A 21272-nucleotide genomic window follows, 5' to 3' on the forward strand; every position below is an offset into this window, starting at 1 on the left:
TTGGTTGTTTCTTCGATGAGTTTCCTGCGCAGTGTGTCCAGTTGTGGTGAGTGAAGAGTTTTCCATCTGGTTTCTCTTTATAAACTAGATTGTGATTTCCTATGATGATCTGTACTGGTTGTTTAAAAAAGAAATACTTTTGCTGTTGAATTTTGGTGATGCACACTCAGAAACACCTTTACCTTTCAGGACGTACTTGAATATGAAAGTATTTTCTAGTGTTTTCTAATATTTTATGATTTCTGTCCAGTGCCTTTATTATTAAATCACATTTGACTTATGATTCCTTTGGACATTCATCATTTTGTATTGTTATTAATTAGTTGTGGCCCTATTCTCTGGAAGTGTCTGCCTTAGAATCTGAGGGGATCCATCTACCCTGTGAACATTATTAAAAGAAAGCTGACATGTCTTTTTAGTCTGAATTTAAGGTGCTTCGTCATCTGTTGCCTTTAAGTCTTAATCACTGGTTTCATACTATTGTTTTAGTCCTTGTGTTTATTTATTCTCGTGCCTCGAGAATTCTCAATTATTTTTAAAATGTTATCGCTCATTGTACATTTTATATAAATACCTTGAATAAATAAAGGCATATAGGCTAAAACATAACTGCATCATCTAATATTAGTGTATGAAAGTTTACTTTTTGCATGGAAAATGCTTTAAAAGTGTATCTGAATGTTAATTTCACATGAAGCTGTTTAAAACCACCACCTTGTCTGTGTTACAGAGGAAAGCTGTGCAGATAAACCAGTATTCACTCCGTCCAGACTGGTGGTGAGGTTCGGTGACCCGACCTTTGCCAGCTGCTCTGTGTGTCAGCATGATTGCATCAACAACTTATATAAATTGGAAATCTCTGTTGGAAACAAAATGAAGAACGGAACCACGATTTCATGGACAGTTAACAGACTGACTGAGTGGCGCGCATCTCCCATCTGCTTTTATAATAACAAGACGAATTACCAGTGTTGTACCATTCTGCCTGTTACTGTCTACCGTAAGTTAAAAAAAAGATATGTTGCAAGATATGATTAAAAGAATTATAATCTAAATGAGTAATAAAACATCTTGGGTATTTCGACAGTTGTTTCTGAATGTGTGTCTGTCTCTCTGTTTGTCTCTACAGAGCCTCCAAGTAATGTGTCCATCAGCTTTGTTGACCCCACTGGGCCGATGTTTGAGGGTCAGCAGAACACTCTGCAGTGTACAGTAGAGGACGTGGCTCCTGTTGAAAACCTCACTGTGACCTTCTACAGAGGACGGACAGTACTGAGTCAACAACAGTCCAACATCAGCGACACAGAGAAGAAACCATTGACTGACATCTTCTCTTTAAACATCACCCTCAGTAAAGAGGACGATGGAGTCCAGTACTGGTGTGAAGCAAAGCTAGAACTGGGACCTGATGGACCACAGCTCCCTCCAGTGGTGACGTCACAAAACATCACCACCACTGTGTACTGTGAGTCTGACAAGAGAACGTCAACACACCCCAATTTTAGCATTGAGCATGTATCAAAACCTTACTATCATGTGAAAAACAAACACGTTAACATTTTTGGTCGTCTATTTAAAGGAAAAGCTTAACTTTTTACGAAATTTGCTCATTTGCTTTCTTTCCAATAGTTAAATGGGAAGATATCACTCTGTATCCAAGCTACAGTCAGCAGCAGGTTAGCTTAGCTTAGCATAAAGACTGAAAACAGGGCGAAACAGCTAGCCTGCCTCTCTACTAACGCTCTGAAACAAAATCAATAAGTGCCTGTCCAAAACATGTCAAACTAATCATAAGATCACCATCTGTTTATTTATGTATTTTTAAGTTTTTACTATAGACTGTATATGAGAAGTCGACATAGTCGTCGTGACATCACCCATTAGTTTGTGGACTGTGGTTTTTAAGGCTCTAGTTCGGCATTTTGGCTGTCGCCATTTTTGTTGTTGTTGTTGTTGTTGCAACCAGTGAACAGAAGTGACCATATTCAGACTGAGGAGTGACAACGTATACGACACTAGTAGCAACCTGTCAATCACTAGGTAGCCCCGCCCTAAAGCATACCCTGCATTATCGTCCATTTTACTCAAAATGGACCATAATTTACTAAATGAACATCATGCTGTATTGAAGAAGTCTTGAAACTAGAGACTGAGACCATAAACTCATGTTTACAATGTTTACTGAGGTAATAAATCAAGAAGTAGAGTCATTTTATCATAGACTTCTTCTATACGATCTGACCTTTTTGCCCCCTGCTGACCAGTAGAGAGAATGTAAGTTTAAGGCACTTCCACATTGACTGCACTTTGCAGAACCGGAGGCTACCGCCTGGTTTGTACATGTACACTTTTTGCATTAATTACATATGTTGTATTTTTCTCTGTCTCTTCCTCCTAAATCAACACACAGATGGACCTCAGCTAGTGAAGTTTCCACATCTTGGTCCAAACATTGTAGTAAAAGGGGACCCTCTGGCACTGAGCTGCTTGGCTGTGGGAAACCCCAGCCCCTCGTACACCTGGACGCTGCCGCCAGAAAGCACTTCGACCTCCAATAGCAGCATTCTCACTATCAACTCTGCAACTCTTGCGGATGAGGGGAACTACACATGCTCTGTCAGCAACGGCATTGGGAATGTCACTGCGGAGTTTGACGTGGTTGTCCGTGAGTTCTGTTCTTTCTTTCTTTACCTAAACGTCTGATTCGACTCTCTTTGCAGACAACTATATGCTAATTGTCTGCCTGGAGTTGATGTGGTTAACATCATCATGATCTGCAAATGTGGATATTCTTGATAATTCATACGTTAGACATAAAAGGCACATTTTCGGTAATATTATGAATGCTGTATTGATGTTATAGTATGTACATATAGTGTATCTTTTTACCATACGTTTGCTTTTATGTATCTCCAATTTCTCCCTTTTTGTTCACCACATCTCTAATTTTCCTCATTGTTATGTGATAATATGGTGAGCGTGTCTGTCGAGGAAAATTAGAAATGGTGAGGAAATTGGGACACAGATAAATCATTAACCATCTGCAAAAATGGATTTAATTGATTTTATCAATTGATTTCAGGTAAAAGGAATTCAATTTAAAAAACATAATAAGCATAAACGTTATTGATTATTTTGTAGTCCTTTTTAATGATTGAACTTCCAGTAGGCTACGATTTGATAACCTCTTAATCTCGGAGCCGATTTTGAGGTCTCTGAGCGAAAAAGCATAGCCCTACAAAACTGACCATAGTTCTGTAACTACAAGGTCGATTTTAATAATTTTTGTTGATATAATCAGATCACAACACCTGTGACATAGTTTAGATAGGTAATATTGTGTATATGTTGCTGGTTAATATAGTAAAATAAGACATTACACAGCTGAAATTGAAAATATTCAGCTTCGCCTGGAAAAAATGCACTTTCATTGATAAAAGGTTATTGAAATAATGCAGCTAGCTCCCTAAAACGTTCCCAAGTCATAGCATAACTGATCAGTAGTTATTAAAAAAAGGTTAAAGTGGAATAAAGTTAAGAATAAGAGGTTTTAGTACAAAGCGGTCAGGCGAGGTCATCATTTTCGAACCAGCTGTTGCAGCTCTTACATTGTACTTTTATACACTATATAACTATATATTTCACTTTCTTTATCACTCATATGATTCAATACATCCAAATACAGATAATAGGAATCATATTCATATTCATAACATCATCAGAGCCAGTTTTGGCTGTCATCTGTAGGATTTTCTCAGTTCATGTGTGTGTATGTGGCTGGATCTCAGCCTATCCTCGGTCGATTTCAAAAAACCCCTCCTTCGATGCGTCAGAGTCTGAGGAAGACCTCTGTCGAGTTTGGTGGTGATCGGCAAATGTTTCAAGCAATCAAGTTGCCAGAAGTGACGCGTGTACCCCGGCGTAAATTTCCGGTCGCAGGCAGTCTGACCACTCGCCCAAGCCTGCTTGACCGCTCTTATTCTGGAAACAAGTCGGAAGTCAACAGTATGCAGTTGGCAACAATGACTACAGCTTTGAAACGGGAATTCTGCGACGTTATTATCCATATTTTTCATAAAACTTGGGCGCATACCTACGATTTCTTTCGGCGGAGTGCAGCACGAAGGTACGTTTGATCACTCACAACTGTTTAGTGTTTATACAGATCGGAAAACAGAAGTTAGTTACGTGTTCGGCCACGTGTGCTAATGCTATTAAATGCATTGCATGACTTGGTAGCCGTTAGCATGAGGGTACAAACATTGATTTGCGGTACTCATAACGCCGATTTCTGGCCCGGATTTGGTGCTTTTATGGCACGATTTTTTATGCTTATGTTGCCCATACGTTGCTGTTTCATCCAAAAAAAAAAGTAGCCACGTACATGCTACTGGCTAATAATCATGCTATTTTCCGCATTTGAGTTTGAGGGGTTCTGAGCCCGAGAGCCCCCAAATTTGGGGGCGGAGAGAATAAGACCTTTTGTTGGTTTTGGTTTTTCAGGTTTTTACTATCGCTGGTATGTGAAACAAAACATAGTAAGAACAGTAAAAAGATACAAGAGATTTACAAAAAAAGGAAACACGGTTGATGTCAGTCCTTCATTTAAATTCCACAAAATCACAAGTCAACTGTCTATTTGTCCGTAGGTTTGGAGTTAACCTCAACCAGACTGCCGCCAACAACCACACCCACCACAACTACAACCTCCACCACAGCAACCACGTCAACCACACCCACCACAACTACAACCTCCACCACAGCAACCACGTCAACCACACCCACCACAACTACAACCTCCACCACAACAACCACGTCAACCACACCCACCACAACTACAACCTCCACCACAACAACCAGACTGCCACCAACACCCACAGAGAAAAGAACCATAGTGAACTGCAGCACCAGCAGCTTAGTGCTTCACAGGTTGATAATGTGTTTCATGCTTTTATTCTCCGCTCTGGTTTGAGTTCATTCCCAAAGAACAAAAGAGGTTTGTTTCTAAAACAATAGAAAGGAACATTTTTGCCACTAAAGAATAAACAATAAAATGGACAATAAAAGGTATTTTATTCATGTCCTATATCGCTCACATCTGATCAATACAATCAGTTCTCTAATACATTGAGAAGCTCGTCTGTTGTGTAAGAAATTACTTTTTATAATGTAATACTGATATTCTACCACTAGGGGCATTAGTTGCAAGTGAGACCTGTTTGAATGCTTTTTTTTCCTTAAAAAGGCTAGCATCAGTATGCTAACATGCTCGCAATGACAATGCTAACATGCTGAGGTGTAGTTGTAGCAATGTTTAGCATGTTTACTATCTTAGCTTAGCAGGTTAGAATGATAACATTTGTTAATTGGCAGAATTGTTTTATGTCGGGATGCAAATGTCATTCGTTTTGCAGCTATTTGATCATAAGCCAAATAGATGAGATGATAAGATTCATCTTCTTGGGGTCATGAATGTCTGTGCTTAATTGAATGGCAATCCGTAGTCGTTGGGGTTTTCAGTCTGGATGTAAGTGGTGGACAAAGTCATTCATAAATAAGTGTTTTATTGTTGCCATAGATGTGTTTTTCTTTGTGTAATGCTGTAATATTCAGTTGATGTTTTATTCAATGAAAGCCACTGTGTGTAGGATTTGAATATTGCTAACTTTGACGTCATCCAGTAAATTCAATAAAATAAACTCAAACTGATCAGATTTGTTTTGAAATGATCCGTCTACCTTTGCGTAATCAGAGGCAGGGCTGTAACTACCGCTGAGGACACTAAGGCAGCTCTGCTGCTCGTGTGCAGGTTAGGTTAGATACCAGTATGTGTTTATATTTATACTTTAGTTCAGCGGGTGAGGACTGGCTGCTGTCAGGCTGAATCATGTTATGTTCACTCAAGGTCATGAAACTCATTCATCCTCTACTCACAATACCGGAATTTCCCAAAAACTGCTTCAGAAATCCTCCCTGATTGCTGACTGGTTTCAATTTAGCTTATCCATTTCTAATTATTGGGACTCCGCGTTTGACAGGCCGCGGTGGAGGTCTCGCCGTGGTCTGGAAGAATCCGTTTTCCTGCCAGCTGGGGAGCACAGAACATTATACTACTTTTGAACTACGGCTGACTAAAGTGGGTCGGCTAAAGCCGTTTTACTGTCTGTTAATTTATCGACCTCCGGGTCCTGCAGGTCAGTTCTTATCAGAGTTCACAAACTTTATGACTTCTATTATCAAGCTATAGATAAAGTGCTTATGGTTGGTGATTTTAATCTGCATATCAATGATGCCACAGATTGTATTGCCACTGAGTTTCTCAACATTACTGAATCTTTAAATTTCACGCAACATATCTCTGGTGCCACTCACAGGGGTGGTCACACCTTGGACCTTGTTTTCTCTCTGGGTCTTGATATTGATCATACCCGTTGTGAGGACCTACTGATCAGTGATCATAAATGTATTTTCTTTGATCTTTCTGTAAATGCTGACCCGTTGTGTCTGAAACGAACATTCCCCTCCAGCATTATTACTCAGAGTACAGCTGATCAGTTCTCAATGCACTTGTGCTGTGATATTAACACAAATCTCAATGAATTTTTAGTACAGTAATTTAATGAATATTGCACCACATTGATGGACAAAGTGGCACCTTTAAAGGAAAGGACTAGGGCTGCCTACAACACTTGTCTGTGGATGACAGACGCAGCCTGTCGCAGGACAGAGCGGCTATGGAAAGCCACTGGGCTAGAAGTGCATCGCACTTATCTCAAAGACCTCAGAGTTTCTTTTAATGCTGGAGTAAAGGAAGCTAGAACTGCTTATTTTGCCAACTTCATTTCTTCTTCAAAGAGAAATCCCAAGATTTTGTTTGACACAATTAATACAATTGTTTCACCATCTGTCTCTACATTACCATGCTGTTCTGTTAACGATTGTAACAAATTCCTTACCTATTTTATTGATAAGGTAACAGCTATTTGGTCTGGTATTCAACCTGGATTTGTTCATCCACCTGTAGCTCCTCTTATTCACTTACTGTTTTGGACTCTTTCCAACCTATCAGCCTTCCAGACCTGATGGACTTAATCATGAAAACAAAGCCATCATCTTGCCCCCTGGATGTTATAGCATCCACTCTATTTCAGAAAGTTCTGCCAATTATTGGCCCCGCTGTAACATCTATTGTTAATTCCTCATTGTCTGGAATTGTCCCCTCCTATTTTAAGCATGCCACTATCCAGCCTGTATTAAAGAAACCAAACTTAGATCCGGCATTGCCCATGAACTATAGGCCCATATCAAAACTGCATTTCCTTTCAAAAATCTTAGAGAAGGTGGTGGCCAACAAACTTACTGCTGCACTGGAGAGGCACAATATGTATGACAAATTCCAGTCTGGGTTCTGTCAAAAACACTCTACTGAAACCGCTCTCCTGAGGGTTTCAAATGATATTCTCATGTCTTCTGATACAGGTGACTGCTCTGTTTTGGTACTTCTCGACCACAGTTCTGCGTTCGACACTAGTGTAGACCATAACATCTTGATTAAGAGGCTGCGTGATTGGGTGGGCATATCTGGCATAGTGTTAGACTGGTTCACATCTTACCTCGCTGACAGTAGTTTTAATGTCTCTGTGGGTGATGTTGTGGCTGTTACCTCTCCCCTGTCTTGTGGCGTACCGCAGGGCTCAGTTCTGGGGCCTCTGTTATTTTCCCTATATTTGTTACCTTTGGGACAGATTGTAAAAAGTCATAATGTTGCCTATCATTTATATGCTGATGATATCCAACTCATTCAAACCCAGTGAGGTTTTCACAGTAACTAGGCTCATGGACTGTGTAAATGCTATTAGAGACTGGACAGCAGAAAACTGCTTACAACTTAACGGCACTAAAACGGAGGTTCTGGTTATTGCACCAGATTAAGTTGTCCCTACAATCAAACAGAGTATTGGTCCACTCTCTTTTGCAGCCCACTTCAACCTGCGTAATCTAGGGATAATTCTCCCCCTCACTTACAGAGCACTATCATATGTGACTGAACTATACTTCACCCATATTCACCCGCCTGCACTCTCAGATTAAATGTGTTAGGTTATCTATCTGTCCCACGCACTCGCCTTAAGACCCGTGGTGACCGAGCTTTTGAGGCAGTAGCACCCATGTGGAATTCTCTGCCTGCACCCTTACGTTTTGCTGATTCCGTGAATTCTTTCCAGAATCAGCTCAAGACACACCTGTTCAGACTGGTGTTTGTTTAAAACTCATGTCCTAGGCCTGCTTTTATGCCATGTTTTAATTGTGTTCTTTCTGTTTTTTGTGTCGTCTTAAATGGAAACGTTTGGCCCTTATATGGTCACTTTGTGTTATTTATGCTTGTAATTCCACTCCTGTTAAGCACTTTGTGACTAATGTCTTTGAAAAGCGCTTTATAAATACATTTTACTTACTTTTACTTAATAATAACGTGCCTGGAAACACTTCAGTAGGCTGGCAGGCTACATGAGACAAGAGGGTCTCCCACTGTTCTGGGCCTCTTCCAGGAAAAGTAAGGGAGTGGACTTTTTTTTTTATCAGTATCTTTACAGGTTTTTACTTTCAATTTCACTCGCTCCTTCTCTGGGCTTTGGGCACAACCGCATTTGTTGTTATTACCGGACATCTAATTTGCCTGCAAGACCTACTGGGAATAATGCCTTTCTGTCACATATTTTTGGTAATTTCTATGATGAGTTTTCTGCGGGACTTCCATGTCTCCAGTTGTGGTAAGTTTTCTGCGTCTGTTGCGGTCTAAATATTTCCTCTTGTAGAAAGCGGTTTATCTCCCTCCATAAGTCGTTAATGGGGCGTTTTACATCGTGATAAAACACAGCTAAGTGTTTCGTTTTTGAAAATGTTATGTTTAATGTTCTCAGCACGATTCACCTATTCAAATTTCATCATATATATATATATTTTCTTTTTTTAAGTATTTGTTTTTCTTTCGTCATTAATTACTGTAGTTCTGTAGTAAGTGTAGTATTGTAATATTAGATGTGTTATAGCCTCTGTGGATATAGTGGTGTAGCAATGTACAAATGTCATCTCTCTTTTCTCACATTCTGAATATTGTACTTAATATTGTGAACTTCGTACATACTGTGGCACAACTGTGGACACATTATAAATATGGCGATGCCAAAAAAGCTCATTTGAATTTGGAGTAGGCTCACTTACACACTGCTAGTAGACTACAGTCAGTTCTACAAGTGTAAATGTGACATTCAGTGAATCAGTTTGAACTCTTGTAATCAGAGGAGAATAACCACGGACCATAGTATGAACCTTAACCTCTAACCTTATTGATTTATACCTTGTCTGTGTTACAGAGGAAACATGTACAGATAAACCAGTATTCACTCCGTCCAGACTGGTGGTGAGGTTCGGTGACCCGACCTTTGCCAGCTGCTCTGTGTGTCAGCATGATTGCATCAACAACTTATATAATTTGGAAAACCCTGTTGGAAAGAAAACGAAGAACGGAACCACGATTTCATGGATAGTTGACAGACTGACTGAGTGGCGCGCATCTCCCATCTGCTATTATAATAATAACAAGACGAATTACCAGTGTTGTACCACTCTGCCTGTTACTGTCTACCGTAAGTTAAAAAAAGAAATGTTGCAAGATATGATTAAAAATGTATAATCTGAATGAGTAATAAAACATCTTGGGTATTTCGACAGTTGTTTCTGAATGTGTGTCTGTCTCTCTGTTTGTCTCTACAGAGCCTCCAAGTAATGTGTCCATCAGCTTTGTTGACCCCACTGGGCCGATGTTTGAGGGTCAGCAGAACACTCTGCAGTGTACAGTAGAGGACGTGGCTCCTGTTGGAAACCTCACTGTGACCTTCTACAGAGGACGGAGAGTACTGAGTCAACAACAGTCCAACATCAACGACACAGAGAAGAAACCATTGACTGACATCTTCTCTTTAAACATCACCCTCAGTAAAGAGGACGATGGAGTCCAGTACTGGTGTGAAGCAAAGCTAGAACTGGGACCTGATGGACCACAGCTCCCTCCAGTGGTGACGTCACAAAACATCACCACCACTGTGTACTGTGAGTCTGACAAGAGAACGTCAACACACCCCAATTTTAGCATTGAGCATGTATCAAAACCTTACTATTATGTGAAAAACAAACACGTTAACATTTTTGGTCGTCTATTTAAAGGAAAAGCTTAACTTTTTACGAAATTTGCTCATTTGCTTTCTTTCCAATAGTTAAATGGGAAGATATCACTCTGTATCCAAGCTACAGTCAGCAGCAGGTTAGCTTAGCTTAGCATAAAGACTGAAAACAGGGCGAAACAGCTAGCCTGCCTCTCTACTAACGCTCTGAAACAAAATCAATAAGTGCCTGTCCAAAACATGTCAAACTATTCATAAGATCACCATCTGTTTATTTATGTATTTTTAAGTTTTTACTATAGACTGTATATGAGAAGTCGACATAGTCGTCGTGACATCACCCATTAGTTTGTGGACTGTGGTTTTTAAGGCTCTAGTTCGGCATTTTGGCTGTCGCCATTTTTGTTGTTGTTGTTGTTGTTGCAACCAGTGAACAGAAGTGACCATATTCAGACTGAGGAGTGACAACGTATACGACACTAGTAGCAACCTGTCAATCACTAGGTAGCCCCGCCCTAAAGCATACCCTGCATTATCGTCCATTTTACTCAAAATGGACCATAATTTACTAAATGAACATCATGCTGTATTGAAGAAGTCTTGAAACTAGAGACTGAGACCATAAACTCATGTTTACAATGATTACTGAGGTAATAAATCAAGAAGTAGAGTCATTTTATCATAGACTTCTTCTATACGATCTGACCTTTTTGCCCCCTGCTGACCAGTAGAGAGAATGTAAGTTTAAGGCACTTCCACATTGACTGCACTTTGCAGAACCGGAGGCTACCGCCTGGTTTGTACATGTACACTTTTTGCATTAATTACATATGTTGTATTTTTCTCTGTCTCTTCCTCCTAAATCAACACACAGATGGACCTCAGCTAGTGAAGTTTCCACATCTTGGTCCAAACATTGTAGTAAAAGGGGACCCTCTGGCACTGAGCTGCTTGGCTGTGGGAAACCCCAGCCCCTCGTACACCTGGACGCTGCTGCCAGAAAGCACTTCGACCTCCAATAGCAGCATTCTCACGATCAACTCTGCAACTCTTGCGGATGAGGGGAACTACACATGCTCTGTCAGCAACGGCATTGGGAATGTCACTGCGGAGTTTGACGTGGTTGTCCGTGAGTTCTGTTCTTTCTTTCTTTACCTAAACGTCTGATTCGACTCTCTTTGCAGACAACTATATGCTAATTGTCTGCCTGGAGTTGATGTGGTTAACATCATCATGATCTGCAAATGTGGATATTCTTGATAATTCATACGTTAGACATAAAAGGCACATTTTCGGTAATATTATGAATGCTGTATTGATGTTATAGTATGTACATATAGTGTATCTTTTTACCACACGTTTGCTTTTATGTATCTCCAATTTCTCCCTTTTTGTTCACCACATCTCTAATTTTCCTCATTGTTATGTGATAATATGGTGAGCGTGTCTGTCGAGGAAAATTAGAAATGGTGAGGAAATTGGGACACAGATAAATCATTAACCATCTGCAAAAATGGATTTAATTGATTTTATCAATTGATTTCAGGTAAAAGGAATTCAATTTAAAAAACATAATAAGCATAAACGTTATTGATTATTTTGTAGTCCTTTTTAATGATTGAACTTCCAGTAGGCTACGATTTGATAACCTCTTAATCTCGGAGCCGATTTTGAGGTCTCTGAGCGAAAAAGCATAGCCCTACAAAACTGACCATAGTTCTGTAACTACAAGGTCGATTTTAATAATTTTTGTTGATATAATCAGATCACAACACCTGTGACATAGTTTAGATAGGTAATATTGTGTATATGTTGCTGGTTAATATAGTAAAATAAGACATTACACAGCTGAAATTGAAAATATTCAGCTTCGCCTGGAAAAAATGCACTTTCATTGATAAAAGGTTATTGAAATAATGCAGCTAGCTCCCTAAAACGTTCCCAAGTCATAGCATAACTGATCAGTAGTTATTAAAAAAAGGTTAAAGTGGAATAAAGTTAAGAATAAGAGGTTTTAGTACAAAGCGGTCAGGCGAGGTCATCATTTTCGAACCAGCTGTTGCAGCTCTTACATTGTACTTTTATACACTATATAACTATATATTTCACTTTCTTTATCACTCATATGATTCAATACATCCAAATACAGATAATAGGAATCATATTCATATTCATAACATCATCAGAGCCAGTTTTGGCTGTCATCTGTAGGATTTTCTCAGTTCATGTGTGTGTATGTGGCTGGATCTCAGCCTATCCTCGGTCGATTTCAAAAAATAACCCCTCCTTCGACGCGTCAGAGTCTGAGGAAGACCTCTGTCGAGTTTGGTGGTGATCGGCAAATGTTTCAAGCAATCAAGTTGCCAGAAGTGACGCGTGTACCCCGGCGTAAATTTCCGGTCGCAGGCAGTCTGACCACTCGCCCAAGCCTGCTTGACCGCTCTTATTCTGGAAACAAGTCGGAAGTCAACAGTATGCAGTTGGCAACAATGACTACAGCTTTGAAACGGGAATTCTGCGACGTTATTATCCATATTTTTCATAAAACTTGGGCGCATACCTACGATTTTTTTCGGCGGAGGGCAGCACGAAGGTACGTTTGACCACTCACAACTGTCCAGTGTTCACAAGGATCGGAAAACAGAAGTTAGTTACGTGTTTGGCCACGTGTGCTAATGCTAATAAATGCATTGCATGACTTGGTAGCCGCTAGCATTAGGGTACAAACATTGATTTGCGGTACTCATAACGCCGATTTCTGGCCCGGATTTGGTGCTTTTATGCCACGATTTTTTATGCTTATGTGAGTAGCCTATAGTTGTGTTTGGAGTGTGTAAGAAGTGACTTATATGATGTTGTTGCCCATACGTTGCTGTTTCATCCAAAAAAAAAAGTAGCCACGTACATGCTACTGGCTAATAATCATGCTATTTTCCGCATTTGAGTTTGAGGGGTTCTGAGCCCGAGAGCCCCCAAATTTGGGGGCGTCGAGATTAAGAGGTTTTTGTTGGTTTTGGTTTTTCAGGTTTTTACTATCGCTGGTATGTGAAACAAAACATAGTAAGACCAGTAAAAAGATACAAGAGATTTACAAAAAAAGGAAACACGGTTGATGTCAGGCCTTCATTTAAATTCCACAAAATCACAAGTCAACTGTCTATTTGTCCGTAGGTTTGGAGTTAACCTCAACCAGACTGCCGCCAACAACCACACCCACCACAACAACCACGTCAACCACACCCACCACAACTACAACCTCCACCACAGCAACCACGTCAACCACACCCACCACAACTACAACCTCCACCACAGCAACCACGTCAACCACACCCACCACAACTACAACCTCCACCACAGCAACCACGTCAACCACACCCACCACAACTACAACCTCCACCACAACAACCACGTCAACCACACCCACCACAACTACAACCTCCACCACAACAACCAGACTGCCACCAACACCCACAGAGAAAAGAACCGTAGTGAACTGCAGCACCAGCAGCTTAGTGCTTCACAGGTTGATAATGTGTTTCATGCTTTTATTCTCCGCTCTGGTTTGAGTTCATTCCCAAAGAACAAAAGAGGTTTGTTTCTAAAACAATAGAAAGGAACATTTTTGCCACTAAAGAATAAACAATAAAATGGACAATAAAAGGTATTTTATTCATGTCCTATATCGCTCACATCTGATCAATACAATCAGTTCTCTAATACATTGAGAAGCTCGTCTGTTGTGTAAGAAATTACTTTTTATAATGTAATACTGATATTCTACCACTAGGGGCATTAGTTGCAAGTGAGACCTGTTTGAATGCTTTTTTTTCCTTAAAAAGGCTAGCATCAGTATGCTAACATGCTCGCAATGACAATGCTAACATGCTGAGGTGTAGTTGTAGCAATGTTTAGCATGTTTACTATCTTAGCTTAGCAGGTTAGAATGATAACATTTGTTAATTGGCAGAATTGTTTTATGTCGGGATGCAAATGTCATTCGTTTTGCAGCTATTTGATCATAAGCCAAATAGATGAGATGATAAGATTCATCTTCTTGGGGTCATGAATGTCTGTGCTTAATTGAATGGCAATCCGTAGTCGTTGGGGTTTTCAGTCTGGATGTAAGTGGTGGACAAAGTCATTCATAAATAAGTGTTTTATTGTTGCCATAGATGTGTTTTTCTTTGTGTAATGCTGTAATATTCAGTTGATGTTTTATTCAATGAAAGCCACTGTGTGTAGGATTTGAATATTGCTAACTTTGACGTCATCCAGTAAATTCAATAAAATAAACTCAAACTGATCAGATTTGTTTTGAAATGATCCGTCTACCTTTGCGTAATCAGAGGCAGGGCTGTAACTACCGCTGAGGACACTAAGGCAGCTCTGCTGCTCGTGTGCAGGTTAGGTTAGATACCAGTATGTGTTTATATTTATACTTTAGTTCAGCGGGTGAGGACTGGCTGCTGTCAGGCTGAATCATGTTATGTTCACTCAAGGTCATGAAACTCATTCATCCTCTACTCACAATACCGGAATTTCCCAAAAACTGCTTCAGAAATCCTCCCTGATTGCTGACTGGTTTCAATTTAGCTTATCCATTTCTAATTATTGGGACTCCGCGTTTGACAGGCCGCGGTGGAGGTCTCGCCGTGGTCTGGAAGAATCCGTTTTCCTGCCAGCTGGGGAGCACAGAACATTATACTACTTTTGAACTACGGCTGACTAAAGTGGGTCGGCTAAAGCCGTTTTACTGTCTGTTAATTTATCGACCTCCGGGTCCTGCAGGTCAGTTCTTATCAGAGTTCACAAACTTTATGACTTCTATTATCAAGCTATAGATAAAGTGCTTATGGTTGGTGATTTTAATCTGCATATCAATGATGCCACAGATTGTATTGCCACTGAGTTTCTCAACATTACTGAATCTTTAAATTTCACGCAACATATCTCTGGTGCCACTCACAGGGGTGGTCACACCTTGGACCTTGTTTTCTCTCTGGGTCTTGATATTGATCATACCCGTTGTGAGGACCTACTGATCAGTGATCATAAATGTATTTTCTTTGATCTTTCTGTAAATGCTGACCCGTTGTGTCTGAAACGAACATTCCCCTCCAGCATTATTACTCAGAGTACAGCTGATCAGTTCTCAATGCACTTGTGCTGTGATATTAACACAAATCTCAATGAATTTTTAGTACAGTAATTTAATGAATATTGCACCACATTGATGGACAAAGTGGCACCTTTAAAGGAAAGGACTAGGGCTGCCTACAACACTTGTCTGTGGATGACAGACGCAGCCTGTCGCAGGACAGAGCGGCTATGGAAAGCCACTGGGCTAGAAGTGCATCGCACTTATCTCAAAGACCTCAGAGTTTCTTTTAATGCTGGAGTAAAGGAAGCTAGAACTGCTTATTTTGCCAACTTCATTTCTTCTTCAAAGAGAAATCCCAAGATTTTGTTTGACACAATTAATACAATTGTTTCACCATCTGTCTCTACATTACCATGCTGTTCTGTTAACGATTGTAACAAATTCCTTACCTATTTTATTGATAAGGTAACAGCTATTTGGTCTGGTATTCAACCTGGATTTGTTCATCCACCTGTAGCTCCTCTTATTCACTTACTGTTTTGGACTCTTTCCAACCTATCAGCCTTCCAGACCTGATGGACTTAATCATGAAAACAAAGCCATCATCTTGCCCCCTGGATGTTATAGCATCCACTCTATTTCAGAAAGTTCTGCCAATTATTGGCCCCGCTGTAACATCTATTGTTAATTCCTCATTGTCTGGAATTGTCCCCTCCTATTTTAAGCATGCCACTATCCAGCCTGTATTAAAGAAACCAAACTTAGATCCGGCATTGCCCATGAACTATAGGCCCATATCAAAACTGCATTTCCTTTCAAAAATCTTAGAGAAGGTGGTGGCCAACGAACTTACTGCTGCACTGGAGAGGCACAATATGTATGACAAATTCCAGTCTGGGTTCTGTCAAAAACACTCTACTGAAACCGCTCTCCTGAGGGTTTCAAATGATATTCTCATGTCTTCTGATACAGGTGACTGCTCTGTTTTGGTACTTCTCGACCACAGTTCTGCGTTCGACACTAGTGTAGACCATAACATCTTGATTAAGAGGCTGCGTGATTGGGTGGGCATATCTGGCATAGTGTTAGACTGGTTCACATCTTACCTCGCTGACAGTAGTTTTAATGTCTCTGTGGGTGATGTTGTGGCTGTTACCTCTCCCCTGTCTTGTGGCGTACCGCAGGGCTCAGTTCTGGGGCCTCTGTTATTTTCCCTATATTTGTTACCTTTGGGACAGATTGTAAAAAGTCATAATGTTGCCTATCATTTATATGCTGATGATATCCAACTCATTCAAACCCAGTGAGGTTTTCACAGTAACTAGGCTCATGGACTGTGTAAATGCTATTAGAGACTGGACAGCAGAAAACTGCTTACAACTTAACGGCACTAAAACGGAGGTTCTGGTTATTGCACCAGATTAAGTTGTCCCTACAATCAAACAGAGTATTGGTCCACTCTCTTTTGCAGCCCACTTCAACCTGCGTAATCTAGGGATAATTCTCCCCCTCACTTACAGAGCACTATCATATGTGACTGAACTATACTTCACCCATATTCACCCGCCTGCACTCTCAGATTAAATGTGTTAGGTTATCTATCTGTCCCACGCACTCGCCTTAAGACCCGTGGTGACCGAGCTTTTGAGGCAGTAGCACCCATGTGGAATTCTCTGCCTGCACCCTTACGTTTTGCTGATTCCGTGAATTCTTTCCAGAATCAGCTCAAGACACACCTGTTCAGACTGGTGTTTGTTTAAAACTCATGTCCTAGGCCTGCTTTTATGCCATGTTTTAATTGTGTTCTTTCTGTTTTTTGTGTCGTCTTAAATGGAAACGTTTGGCCCTTATATGGTCACTTTGTGTTATTTATGCTTGTAATTCCACTCCTGTTAAGCACTTTGTGACTAATGTCTTTGAAAAGCGCTTTATAAATACATTTTACTTACTTTTACTTAATAATAACGTGCCTGGAAACACTTCAGTAGGCTGGCAGGCTACATGAGACAAGAGGGTCTCCCACTGTTCTGGGCCTCTTCCAGGAAAAGTAAGGGAGTGGACTTTTTTTTTTATCAGTATCTTTACAGGTTTTTACTTTCAATTTCACTCGCTCCTTCTCTGGGCTTTGGGCACAACCGCATTTTTTGTTATTACCGGACATCTAATTTGCCTGCAAGACCTACTGGGAATAATGCCTTTCTGTCACATATTTTTGGTAATTTCTATGATGAGTTTTCTGCGGGACTTCCATGTCTCCAGTTGTGGTAAGTTTTCTGCGTCTGTTGCGGTCTAAATATTTCCTCTTGTAGAAAGCGGTTTATCTCCCTCCATAAGTCGTTAATGGGGCGTTTTACATCGTGATAAAACACAGCTAAGTGTTTCGTTTTTGAAAATGTTATGTTTAATGTTCTCAGCACGATTCACCTATTCAAATTTCATCATATATATATATATTTTCTTTTTTTAAGTATTTGTTTTTCTTTCGTCATTAATTACTGTAGTTCTGTAGTAAGTGTAGTATTGTAATATTAGATGTGTTATAGCCTCTGTGGATATAGTGGTGTAGCAATGTACAAATGTCATCTCTCTTTTCTCACATTCTGAATATTGTACTTAATATTGTGAACTTCGTACATACTGTGGCACAACTGTGGACACATTATAAATATGGCGATGCCAAAAAAGCTCATTTGAATTTGGAGTAGGCTCACTTACACACTGCTAGTAGACTACAGTCAGTTCTACAAGTGTAAATGTGACATTCAGTGAATCAGTTTGAACTCTTGTAATCAGAGGAGAATAACCACGGACCATAGTATGAACCTTAACCTCTAACCTTATTGATTTATACCTTGTCTGTGTTACAGAGGAAACATGTACAGATAAACCAGTATTCACTCCGTCCAGACTGGTGGTGAGGTTCGGTGACCCGACCTTTGCCAGCTGCTCTGTGTGTAAGCATGATTGCATCAACAGCTTATATGAATTGGAAAGCCCTGTTGGAAACAAAACGAAGAACGGAACCACGATTTCATGGACAGTTAACAGACTGACTCAGTGGCACACATCTCCCATCTGCTATTATTATAATAACAAGACGAATTACCAGTGTTGTACCACTCTGCCTGTTACTGTCTACCGTAAGTTTAAAAAAAAGAAATGTTGCAAGATATGATTAAAAATGTATAATCTGAATGAGTAATAAAACATCTTGGGTATTTCGACAGTTGTTTCTGAATGTGTGTCTGTCTCTCTGTTTGTCTCTACAGAGCCTCCAAGTAATGTGTCCATCAGCTTTGTTGACCCCACTGGGCCGATGTTTGAGGGTCAGCAGTACACTCTGCAGTGTACAGTAGAGGACGTGGCTCCTGTTGAAAACCTCATTGTGACCTTCTACAGAGGACGGACAGTACTGAGTCAACAACAGTCCAACTACCCAAACTACCCACAGATGTATCCAGTGATTGACATCTTCTCTTTAAACATCACCCTCAGTAAAGAGGACGATGGAGTCCAGTACTGGTGTGAAGCAAAGCTAGAACTGGGACCTGATGGACCACAGCTCCCTCCAGTGATGACGTCACAAAACATCACCACCACTGTGTACTGTGAGTCTGACAAGAGAACATCAACACACCCCAATTTTAGCATTGAGCAAAACGCTCTGAAACAAAATCAATAAGTGCCTGTCCAAAACATGTCAAACTATTCCTAAGATCACCATCTGTTTATTTATGTATTTTTAAGTTTTTACCATAGACTGTATATGAGAAGTCGACATAGTCGTCGTGACATCACCCATTGGTTTGTGGACTGTGGTTTTTAAGGCTCTAGTTCGGCATTTTGGCTGTCGCCATTTTTGTTGTTGTTGTTGCAACCAGTGAACAGAAGTGACCATATTCAGACTGAGGAGTGACGTAGTGACAACGTATACGACTCTGGTAGCAATCACAAGGTAGCCCCGCCCTAAAGCATACCCTGCATTATGGTCCATTTTAAACGCATGTTTACAATGATTACTGAGGTAATAAATCGAGAAGTAGAGTCATTTTATCATAGACTTCTTCTATACAATCTGACTTGTTTGCCCCCTGCTGACCAGTAGAGAGAATGTAAGTTTAAGGCACTTCCACATTGACTGCACTTTGCAGAACCGGAGGCTACCGCCTGGTTTGTACATGTACACTTTTTGCATTAATTACATATGTTGTATTTTTCTTTGTCTCTTCCTCCTAAATCAACACACAGATGGACCTCAGGTTGTGAAGTTTCCACATCTTGGTCCAAACATTGTAGTAAAAGGGGACCCTCTGGAACTGAGCTGCTTGGCTGTGGGAAACCCCAGCCCCTCGTACACCTGGATGCTGCCGCCAGAAAGCACTTCGACCTCCAATAGCAGCATTCTCACTATCAACTCTGCAACTCTTGCGGATGAGGGGAAGTACATCTGTTTTGTCAGCAACAGCGTGGGGACTGTCACTGTGGAGTTCAACGTGGATGTTCAAGGTGAGTTTTACTGTCCACTCTTCAGAGGTTATGACTGTTACTGTAAAGTGAGCGCAGCCACAGTGTTGCTTTCGCTGGCGCTTTCTCACAGCAGACGAGAAGTGATTCTCACACATGTGACCCAAGGAAGGAAGGAAGTTCATTGTCACTCTTTTGGTATTTGGTGTTGATCTGACGTGGAGTATTCTCTGCTCCTTTTTTTCTTCACCCCTCACAGAACCTTCTGCAACAAACTACACGGGAATCATAATAGGCTTGATAGTTGGTGTTGTGATCGTCATCTTGGGCCTAGTTGGATACTATTGCTACAAACACAATCGAATGGGAGATGCAAATGTCATTCGTTTTGCAGCTATTTGATCATAAGCCAAATAGATGAGATGACAAGATTCATCTTCTTGGGGTCATGAATGTCTGTGCCTAATTTAATGGCAATCCGTAGTCGTTGGGGTTTTCAGTCTGGATGTAAGTGGTGGACAAAGTCATTCATAAATAAGTGTTTTATTGTTGCCATAGATGTATTTTTGTTTGTGTAATGCTGTAATATTCAGTTGATGTTCTATTCAATGAAAGCCACTGTGTGTAGGATTTGAATATTGCTAACTTTGACGTCATCCAGTAAATTCAATAAAATAAACTCAAACTGATCAAACCAAAGGGATTCTCTTTGGAAGGAGCCACTAGCTGTTTCCACCTGTTTCCAGTCTTTATGCTAAGCTATGCTAGCTGTCCCTGGGCTCCAGCTTTATATTTAATCATCTACTGTCTGCAAGAAAGTGGTTACCAGTAAGGGACTGTGTCGTTTAACGAGGATGTCCAAGGTGAGTTCAAACGTTTTGTCACGCCTGCCCCTCAGATCAATCAATACTGTAAAGTGAATCACTGAAACACTAATATTGTTTTCAAGATTATTTTCTTGCTGACTTGATATTAATGTACTCTGTCCCTCTTTTTTTTCCTCATATTTTTTTAAGGCTCCAGATTGTAGTATAATTATTTTTAAGGGGGTATTTCTACTGCTCGGATTATTTTGATAGTTCAAAATGAGAGAGTGGACATCTGTTTTCAAAATAGACTGTGAGAAGGCAGCCTGTTGTGGTGCAAAGCTCCACTTTTCACAATGTAATACTGATGTTTAACCACTAGATGATGGAAGACTGTAGTCTATGAAGTGATCAGATTTGTTTTTAAATGATCCGTCTACCTTTGTCTAATCAGAGGCAGGGCTGTGACTACCGCTGAGGACACTAAGGACATGTCCTTTGTGTTTTTTTATGGGAACTTCAGGTCTTTAGGACCCAGTTTACACTGTAGAATTAAAAACTCACACATAATGAGTGATTTATGGCTGCTTCTAACAAGTAGCAATAATAGCAGAGTTGCTGTACTTAAATTTGACTTAAAGTTTCAAACATGTTTTAACCCTTTTCCCCAAACTGCGAGCTTTACGTTACCGAAATATAGTTTGAAGTGAGACGAGTTTC

The 21272-nt window shown here is 40.3% G+C and overlaps 3 protein-coding genes and 2 long non-coding RNA genes across 5 annotated transcripts in view; 3 read left to right on the forward strand and 2 right to left on the reverse strand.

Annotated features, from left to right (window-relative positions):
* On the forward strand, positions 1-5709 carry LOC142949764 (vascular cell adhesion protein 1-like). Its single transcript, XM_076091590.1, has 5 exons — positions 1-46; positions 731-1000; positions 1130-1465; positions 2411-2665; positions 4650-5709. Exons 1-5 carry the CDS (start codon positions 16-18, stop codon positions 4970-4972), a joined length of 1215 nt encoding a protein of 404 aa, XP_075947705.1. The 5' UTR covers positions 1-15; the 3' UTR covers positions 4973-5709.
* Positions 4786-8635, reverse strand: LOC142949767 (uncharacterized). Its single transcript, XR_012954075.1, has 2 exons — positions 7361-8635; positions 4786-6088 (listed from the first exon to the last, which is right to left on the reverse strand). It is a non-coding gene; the product is annotated as an uncharacterized LOC142949767 (long non-coding RNA).
* On the forward strand, positions 8159-14484 carry LOC142949763 (vascular cell adhesion protein 1-like). Its single transcript, XM_076091589.1, has 5 exons — positions 8159-8771; positions 9375-9647; positions 9775-10110; positions 11056-11310; positions 13353-14484. The coding sequence occupies exons 1-5, from the start codon at positions 8699-8701 to the stop codon at positions 13745-13747; spliced, it is 1332 nt and encodes a 443-aa protein (XP_075947704.1). The 5' UTR covers positions 8159-8698; the 3' UTR covers positions 13748-14484.
* On the reverse strand, positions 13561-19197 carry LOC142949768 (uncharacterized). The gene is made up of 2 exons (XR_012954076.1): positions 16136-19197; positions 13561-14863 (listed from the first exon to the last, which is right to left on the reverse strand). It is a non-coding gene; the product is annotated as an uncharacterized LOC142949768 (long non-coding RNA).
* Positions 16425-21272, forward strand: part of LOC142949760 (vascular cell adhesion protein 1-like) — a 13108-nt gene continuing 8260 nt past the window's right edge. The window contains exons 1-4 of the mRNA XM_076091585.1: positions 16425-17546; positions 18150-18422; positions 18552-18890; positions 19531-19788. Coding sequence (XP_075947700.1) covers positions 17474-17546; positions 18150-18422; positions 18552-18890; positions 19531-19788 — 943 coding nt within the window. The 5' untranslated portion in view covers positions 16425-17473. The remainder of the gene's footprint in view (positions 17547-18149; positions 18423-18551; positions 18891-19530; positions 19789-21272) is intronic.

This window comes from Anarhichas minor, unplaced genomic scaffold (genome assembly GCF_050575085.1).
Source record: "Anarhichas minor isolate MPS153535 unplaced genomic scaffold, ASM5057508v1 ptg000014l, whole genome shotgun sequence".
Classification (NCBI taxonomy): Eukaryota; Metazoa; Chordata; class Actinopteri; order Perciformes; family Anarhichadidae; genus Anarhichas; species Anarhichas minor.

Excerpts from the sequence above, each read along its gene's own strand:
- LOC142949764 (XM_076091590.1), top strand. The coding sequence starts at position 16 with ATGAGTTTCCTGCGCAGTGTGTCCAGTTGTG. Across the intron at positions 47-730 it reads GCGCAGTGTGTCCAGTTGTG|AGGAAAGCTGTGCAGATAAA; the intron begins GTGAGTGAAGAG and ends TCTGTGTTACAG. Across the intron at positions 2,666-4,649 it reads GGAGTTTGACGTGGTTGTCC|GTTTGGAGTTAACCTCAACC; the intron begins GTGAGTTCTGTT and ends ATTTGTCCGTAG.
- LOC142949763 (XM_076091589.1), top strand. The coding sequence starts at position 8,699 with ATGCCTTTCTGTCACATATTTTTGGTAATTTCTATGATGAGTTTTCTG. Across the intron at positions 10,111-11,055 it reads CATCACCACCACTGTGTACT|ATGGACCTCAGCTAGTGAAG; the intron begins GTGAGTCTGACA and ends ATCAACACACAG. Across the intron at positions 11,311-13,352 it reads GGAGTTTGACGTGGTTGTCC|GTTTGGAGTTAACCTCAACC; the intron begins GTGAGTTCTGTT and ends ATTTGTCCGTAG.